Raw genomic sequence first — 8927 nt, forward strand, 5'->3', positions numbered from 1 at the left:
GTGTGTGTGGGGTATTCCTCCACCCTGAGGCCCTAGCACCTTCAGGAGTGTGTGTGTATGTGGGGTGGGGGGGGGTGTTCCTCCACCCTCAAGGATCACACAGGTCCAGATGGCAGGCTGCTTCTTCGGTGGGGGGCAGAGGAGGGAAGGGGATAGAGACTGCGAGAAAGCTAACAACCAGCTCCCTTGTCCCCCCCCCCAACACACACCCCTCCCTCCCAACTTGGCACCACCAAGTGGCCATCAGTTGAGGGGCCAAGGGGATGACAGTGGGGAAACATGGGACTGTATTGTGAAGCACTAGCACACATGGACCCCTGGACCTTCTGTTGCCTGTTCCCCAACAGATGGCATCTGGGGTGGGGGTGGGGTGGAGGATTGAGCCCAGGGAAGGAAATGGATTCTATTCCGGCCTCCAGTCATTGCTCATTCCAGGGGGATGTGTCCGACGTCGCCTTCTGGGACCCATCACTATCCAGGGCCCCAAGAAAGGCCCCTGCCTGAAACCTGGAGAAATAATAGGAGGCGGCGGGGTAGTGCCACCGGAGCCACAGGACACCTGTGTCTAACAGCTCTGTAAGACGTTCTTCCTTGGGTGGGCACTGGGGCAGCAGTCTCCCCCCAGCTTACGGGGGTCACTTTGCTCCCCCCTGCCTCCACATGATAGCAGCCCCCCCTCTCGCCCCCGGAGAACTGAGGTACATACCCCAGGACCTTTTCTATGTCCAGGCAGAAGCCCCAGAGGACCCTTGAGGGACAGCAGATTGCTTAGATCCTGGTCTCAGAGCTGGGAAGGAGCTTGGGTAGATGGAGGACCATGTGTCCATCTGACGGAGGGGAGGGAAGGCAGGGCGAGGCTCAGGCCTCCTGATCAGACAGACTGGTGCTTTCCTGCCTGTGCTGTTTGATCCAGGTGAGAGAGGCACCCCCTCCCTGAGCCTCCCCCCAGAGAACTCAGAGACTTGTGCCTGTTTCCTCATCCCTGCTCACACCAATTTTCCCAGCCTTTGGTGGGGAGCCCAGAATACTACACTGTGGGGTGGTGATGCCCTCTGGTGGCCATGAGTCACTTGACAGAAAATCTTCAAACCAGACTTCCAAAGACTCCACCTGGCTGGACCCAGGCCAGACATCGGCAGGGAATCCTGGCTCCTCCTGGATCCCATCTGATGCGTGTTAGCTCCCTCTGGGCGCGAGGTTCCTGTTCCACACAGCTTGGAGGTTGTTTTTTTGACCTCAGCTGATGCTGTCCTGCTGCAGGTGAAATTCCCCAAGGAGAGAGCTTTGCTGGGGTAGGAACCTGCACCCCCAGATAGTACATGTACAACAAAATCAATTAAAACAATGAATTGATTCTGACTCCCAGAGACCCTACAGGACCGAGTGGAACTACTCCTGTGGGTTTCTGAAACTGTCCAACTTTCCGGGAATAGAAAGTGTCATCTTTCTCCCTTGGAGCGGCTAGTGGTTTAGAACTGCTGATTTTATAGTCAGCAGCGCAACAAGAAACCCACTACACCATCAGGGCTCCATGTATATATAAAAGGGGCCTTTAAAAAAGGTTGGTGGGGAAATTTGATTATCTTTTAATTCCAGTTTTCCATTAATTATCTTTTAATTCCATTACTTCTCGGAACCCCCCTCATATGGGCCCTTCCCCAACTCCTTTTGACTGCCTACTAAGGCTGGATCCATTATCTGGTATCTTTTTTTCTCCTCAATCTGGTGTCCCCATAGAGCTTGGCAGGTGGAGGCCACAATGCTAAGTGAAATAAGTCAAGCTTATGAGGACAAATATTCTATGAGTCCTCTTTTACAAGAAGACCAGATAGATATAGACCCCTATAAAGAATCAATATTCATGGGTAGTTATCAGGGAGTGGGGTGGGGGTGGAGGTACGAAAGTACACTTTACAAAAAAAAAAAAAAGAAAGTACACTTTACACTGTAGAGATTTGTGTATGTGTGTATGTGTGTGTGTAACAGGACATATGGCACTGAACAGGGAGCACAGTCGAAATGCGTGAGTAGGGCATATGGATGGGGACAGGCATACTGGTAAGTGGGTAGGTACAGGTGGGTACATAGGTGAGGAGATAAAAGTATCCATAACAAACAGACAGACAGACAGACGGCTTTCAAAGATGTACATTTTTCCTGGCAGCACTGTCATGCTTTTCTCCCACGGAGTGGCAGCTGGGTTCAAACTGCTGCTCCTTTGGTTAGCAGCCCAATGCTTGTGTCACAGAGCCACCAGGGCTCTTTAACGCACTGCTATTGAGCCAGTCCTGACACACAGCAACTCTGTAGGGCAGGGTCGAACTGCCCCTGTGCGTTTCCAAGACAGTAACTGTTCACAGGAGTAGTCAAAAGCCACACCTTTCTCCTGAGGAGCAGCAGGTGGTTTCGAACTGCTGACCTTGTTAGCATCCTAACGTGTAACCAGCTACCCCACGAGGGTTTCTTGCAAGTACCTGTAGTTATGTGTACATAGAAATACGTGAGTGCAGCTATATCTAGTCACTGAAGACACAAGTTTAGCTACTCCACACACATAAGCAAACACCTTCCAAGACTGACTTTCCAGGTTTGGAAGCTTAGGATCCTAGCCTCCTGGATCAACTGAGTCCACTGGTATAACACACTTCATCAAAATCATGATCTGCAACCCAGGGTGGGGCTTCGCACTTGGGATCTCAACAGCTGTGGGCATCCACCTAAGACACAACTAAGAGTCTCTACTCACCAGGAGCAAAGCCAAGGGCTCAGAGGAGAACTAGGAGCCATAACGTCATCTACCCTGAGACCAGGGCAACTGGAGGGTGCCCAGCTCCCCCCGCTGCTCCTCTGCGGCTCTCAACCTGGAGGTCGCCACTCCTTTAGGGGCCGAATGGCCCTTTCAGAGGGGTGGCCCAATTCATTACAGTAGCAAAATGACAGTGATGAAGTAGCAACGAAAATAATTTTATGGTTGGGGGTCACCCCAAATGAGGAACTGTATGAAAGGGTTGCAGCATGAGGAAGGTTGAGAACCACTGCACTAGATGGTCCCAGTAGAATGGGATAAAAATGTGAAGAAGAAAAAAATGTGGAGCAGAACTCAAATTCTTATTTGAAAAAAGAAAAAGACAAAAAGAGTCAGACCAACTAGAACCGTGGAGAACTGAGGATGCCCCGAGTCTGACACCCTGAGACGTTCTTAGCCTAGAAGTGAACCTGCCCTCTGCGAAACAACAGAGGCACACAGAATACAGGCAATTACTCGAAAGTTCGGTGCCCTCCTGAAAAACTCTCATTCCAAAGGTCCACGATGGCTGCTCCACAGCAAAGATAAGAAGATAAGAGGAAGGGAGAACCTGGCTTGCTATGAACGCCCGGTTAATATAAAAGACAGCCCTGCGGAGTGTGGGTCTACCCGGACACGCATGCCAGCCCCATGGGTCAGAGTTGACTCCCAAGTGACTGGTTTGCAGTCCTGGCTGCTTGCACCCAGCATAGGGCTTGGTAGACAGCAGGGACCCAGCTAAAGGCAAGACCTGGGTTAACACCAAGGTTACTAGGGACTGTGGTGGGGCTGGGGGTGGCTGACGCTAACAGGCTAGATGACGGGGCAGAAGGCTTCCTTAAGGGATCCACACATCACCCTGAAGACATAAGCTATTTATTTTGCCCTTGCTCGGATTCCTGGCAGTCAACAATTACCCCCCTCCCCAGCCCTACAGGGGAGAAGGGGAGAGCGTAATTGTGCCCCACCGAGCTGCTTCAGCTCTAGGAACATCTCTAGGACACAGAGCCCTTGGGGCCAGGGCTCAGAAACCCAGGCTCCTCTAACCGCTAGCTCGGGTCTCTGAGCTGAGGTAAAGTCACTCAGTTGGAAGAGCCTGATGGGGCCCATCTCTGGGCAGTGCCACTCATTTAAGCTGGGAGGTGGGCGGAAGGGAGGGAGGCCTGCGGCTCAGGTGACTCTTGGCTCTGCCTGGAATGAGGACCTGGGACCCAGTCGGAGACTGCCTCTTGAGAGTGGCATGGACAGCCGGTGGGCAGCTGACTGGACAAGAGTGGCCATTTTTCTTTCTAAAATAGTTTTATTGGCATATACTTCACATATCATACAATTTAATATTTCGATCATATTAAGATGAGTTGTACATTCATCACCACAATCAATTTCAGAACATTTTCATCTCATACTCGTTAGCTCCCCAACCTCCCCTGCCATGCCCCTGGGTCATTTTTGTTGTATTTTTAATGGCTCTTATTGCTCAACAATTGCCATGGGATAAGGTGTGTGTGTGTGAGGGTGAGAGTGAACTGTTGTGTGTATATGCAAGGTTATATTATGTGAGCATGTGTGCGTGCACGTGATTGTATTGTGTGTGTTTAAGAGTGTGTTGGTGTGTGTGTCTGTCGTGTGGAAAGTGTGCAAATATTACCTCATTTCGATGGTCAAGTTTAAAGGGACGAGACCATGAAGCATTCATCTTTGTATTCTGCCTGTTTGATAGGCTAAATGCTTACTAAATAGAGCCTGGTCTGGAGAATTGAACTGTAAACCTCTCTACTACAAAGGCCCATCTCTGGCTCCCAAGGAGCACTCTGGTGGATCCAAGGCTACTCGCCATATTCCTTCAATCTCATCGTGCTGACCATGGGGACGCCAACAACCGGGACAGTAAGAGGCCACCTTCCTGTCAGTCCCTGGTCTGATCTAATTGCTCCTCCATCCCTCCCTTGTGGTCATCGCACTCCTGCATGGGCTGGATGCACACTGCACCCACTCCTAATTTGGGCCTCATTAGGGTATGTTCTCGGGGTCGTAGGGCTCTGAAGACACACTGGCTTGGGGTCCCAGAAATAGGAGGTGGGTCTAACAAACATATTCAGGCCGCTGCATCTGGGGGCTGGCAAGTTGAAGTGTAGTCAGGAACCTGCAAGAGCACGTGCAGAGCTACCAGAGCGGCTGCCACTTTGATTTTTCAGCGTGGTAAAGCCAGCCTGCCAAGGTCAGGTCCATGCCTGGCAAGATGGTGAGCCTGTGAACTCAGGACTGAAAGGGGCCTTCATTTAAACGGGGCTGAGATTCACTGTCAAGTCAGCAAGGTACTTGGGCATCTGGTGTTATCTCTGTAGACAGAACTCTGGCCTGGCACAAGGCCGATTTGTAGCAGCCAAAGGTAGAGCGAACATCTGGAAATAATCGGATTCCTGCTGGCCCAGAGCCTCAGCTGGGACAACGGGAAGCTCGGGGTGGCAATCAATACTAAACATACTGACAGGTGGAGCAGGGTCTCTGACGAAGGTTAACAGGGCAGACATCCTGTACTTGAGTTCAAAACACCAACCCCCATATATGTGAGGGCTTCAAAAAGTTTTTTTGGGGGAAAAGCAAAATCTTTTAATTCCATGTTTTCCATGAACCTTTTGAAAGTCCTGGTATAAGAGGAAGAAGATAAAATCGAAGACTGTCGGAGTCTGATGCATAGACATGCCACTGCCCATCCAAAGGCCGGCGGGAGGAAGCTACCCGGCTGCTTTGGGGGAGTGAACTGTGGCAACCGGCTTCAATAAAGATCACAGCATTGGAAGTTTTCTGCCCTCTAAGGTCACTGGCCATCACTTGTCAGTTTATCACACTGTGCTGGCTGTGTGTTGCTGTGATGCCTGTTTCAAAGATTGCTCAAACTATGGAACATCGTTGATATCATACGCAAGTAAAATTTTGCCGAAGATGCTCCAACAACAGTTACAGCAGTACATCGACAAAGAGCTGTCGGAGGTTCAGGCTGGATTCAGAAGGGGATATAGAACAAGGGATATCATGGTTGATGCCGGGTGGATCTTGACTCAAAGCAGAGAATATTTGTGTTTTATTGACTATACCAAGGCATTCGACCATAATAAACCATGGATAATCTTGAGAAGAATGGAATGGAAATTCCAGAACACTTCATTGTACTTATCTGGAACTTGTACATGGATCAAGAGGCAGATACGTGAACAGAACAAGGGAATGCCGCATGGTTTAAAATCAGGAAAGGTGTGCATCAGGGTTGTATCCTCTCACCATACTTAATCTGTATGCTAAGCAACTCATCGGAGAAGTTGAATGATCAGAAGAATGCAGTCTGGGGATTGCTCATTAACAACCCACAATATGCAGATGACACAACCTTGCTACGGAAAGCGAGGATGACCTGCAACACTTGCTGATGAAGATCAAGGACCGCTGCTTTCGTGGGTCACCATCGATTGGTTAGAGTACAACACAATGGGAAGATGGCCAAAATCCTCACAGCTGGACCAACAGGTCCCATCAGGATAAATGGAGAAAAGGTGAAGTTGTCAAGGATTTTGTCTTGCTTGCATCCCCAATCAATGCTCATGGAAGCAGCAGTCAAGAGATCAAAAGACGTGCTGCATTCGGTACATCTGCTGCACTAGAGTATTGAAGAGCAAGGATGTTGCTTTGAGGACTAAGGTGCGTCTGACCCAAGTATTCCGCACTGCATCATCTGCATGTGAAGGCGGGACTCTCAATAAAGATCGGAGAAGAATCGATGCATTTGAATCGTGGGGCTGGTGAAGAATCCTGAAAGTACCACGGGCTGCTTGGGAAGAAGTAAGGCCAGAGTGCTCCTCAGAGGCAAGGATGGAAGACTTCAGCTTCCGTGCGTTGAACGTTGTTGTCAGGGAGACCAGTCCCCGGAGAAGGACATCATGCTTGGTGAACTGGAAGGGTGGGGAAAGGGGGCAGACCCTCGATGAGCTGGATGGGCACAGTGGCTACAGCCGTGGGCTCGGGCACAGGAACCACTGTGACGCTGGCGCAGGACCGGGCAGTGCTTCGTTGTGCACAGGGTCACTGTGGGTCAGTACCGACTTGAAGGCTCCTGACGACAGGGTTGTTATGAGTCAGAATCGCCTCCGGTTAATGCCTGGGTCGCATATTAGGGTCCCTTTTTGGCCGACGGTCTTTGGGCTCTAACCAAAGAGGCAGCAATGGCCAAAGCTCAGGGATCCACGAAAGAGAATGCAGTGGTTGGTGCCCTGGACCCAAGGACGCGGCCACTCAGGCAAACTTGGGACCTTGTGTGACTTCTCTTATCCTGTCAGAAGGCCCACCTCCTACAGTTGTTTTTGTTGGTGGGGGGAGGGGGGGATTCAGTCTCAGTATGTGAGGCAAATTTTTGCCCATTAGCACCATAATTAGTATTTTTGGGAACACAGACTCTAAGATACTCTGGAGCCTTGGTGGCTGCTACCCGCAAGGTCAGGTCCAACCCACCGGCCACTCAGGGGAAGAGGCGGCTTTCTGCTTCTGTAAAGACTGACAGCCTCGGAAACGGCACAGAGCCAGTCTACTGTCTTATAGCGTCACTATGAACCAGAATTAACTTGATGGCAGTGACCTTAGAACTCCAAAGTTTTGCCAGAAGAGACATAACAAAAACAACCGTTGCCTCCCAACATGTGGCGGGATCCTGTCTGGGCGCTGCTGGGTTGGTTGTGACTCACGGTGACCCTGTGTCTGTGCACCAGAACCAAACTGCCCGGCCCTGCACCATGATGACCACGCTGTTTGCACCCGTGGTCCCAGCAAGTGTCAGTCCGTCAGGTCGAGGGTCTTCTTGACCAACGTGAGGCCTTTGGAAAGCCAAGACGTCACATGGAGATGGCTCAGGGGGCTGTCAAGAGCAGCTCCGGCTGCAGAGGGAAGTTGTGGGCCTGAGGGGTGACATCACGCTGGGAGACCCAGGGCCTCGGGGATGGAGCACGTGGGTCCCGGCTGACCCTGAGATGCTAGGTCCTGCTACTTTGGGCTCCCTCAGCCTAGAGGGAAGTCGCGCACAGCCACCACGCTCCAATAGAAGTCCACCTCACAGTCACAGGTTGTCAGGTGCCCTTGCTTGGGTCGGTTCCAAATCCTAGCAACCCCAGGTGACAGACGCCCGAGACTTCCGAGGCTGGTGTTCTCTTCACAGGGACTGGCCTTCCGCTGCACACTGATGGTCTCAACGTGTGCATTCATTCTCCTTTAGGAGGGGCGGCAAAACTCAGGAGAGTCCTGGGGGCGGCCTGCGTGGCCTGCTGCTGTGACTAACGGGGATCTGCACCCCCAGTGGTTGAGACTTCACTAGAAAGCAAAGCCCCCCAAGCGGGGTTTGTCTTCTGCCCTCTTTCCCATACCAGGCCTGACGCCCACGAAAAACGGCTGTCCTTCAGGAAGCCTCTCGTTCAGTAGTTCAGATCAGAGCCTCTCCTGAGGGTGGCCTGTTCTGCCCGCCAGCCCCAACTCCCCTGACGAGCTGGGTGGTGACTGCACACACGCAGGACAGACAGCAGCCAAGAGCTCTGTGAATAAAACTTTTAATAATGTACAGCAGAAATTGGACAGGCTCATTCTTATATTAAAACAAAAGATTTTCTATATTACAATGTATTTACAGTTGCATACTGAAGAGGTAAAGTGTCTAAGTGACTATCTTACAGTCCTTTCTAATAAAATATACAAAAACAAACAGAAGTACCGAGAATGCCGTGGGGGTAGAGGGGCGGCTTGGCGCCAACAGACCGGCTTGGACTTGGTCTGCAAATCCAGGTCCACAGGTGCAGGCAGCTCTATGGATCAAGGTTCGCCTCAAGGGGCCCCAAACCACGGCTTTAGTTTCTCCCCAACTCTTGCTTGGTGTTACGAGTGTGTGCGTGTGCATGGGTGGGTGGGTGGGGGAGTATGAGAGCGGGGGTGGGGTGAGGGGTGGTCCCCCAAATGTCTTCCCAGCGGTGGAAGAGCTGGACTTGGGGCGGGGAGAGCACAGAGGGAGTCGCTAGGCCGACATGTTGTGGGTGGGGGCGGGAGAGTGGGCGTCCAGGCATCGCTGACGACCCTCCACAGCTCGCATCAGCGGAGCCCCGCAGGGTGGGAGATT

General features: G+C 51.5%; 1 protein-coding gene across 1 annotated transcript in view; it reads right to left on the bottom strand.

Moving 5' to 3' along the window:
• Positions 1–3427, bottom strand: part of TAMALIN (trafficking regulator and scaffold protein tamalin) — a 13120-nt gene extending 9693 nt beyond the window's left edge. The window contains exon 1 of the mRNA XM_045287221.1: positions 3416–3427. Within this exon, the coding sequence (XP_045143156.1) occupies positions 3416–3427 (12 nt within the window). The remainder of the gene's footprint in view (positions 1–3415) is intronic.
• Between the last annotated feature and the right edge of the window lie 5500 nt (positions 3428–8927).

The sequence above is a fragment of the Echinops telfairi genome, unplaced genomic scaffold (assembly GCF_000313985.2).
Source record: "Echinops telfairi isolate 266 unplaced genomic scaffold, ASM31398v2 ScPeMD7_12;HRSCAF=54, whole genome shotgun sequence".
NCBI lineage: Eukaryota > Metazoa > Chordata > Mammalia > Afrosoricida > Tenrecidae > Echinops > Echinops telfairi.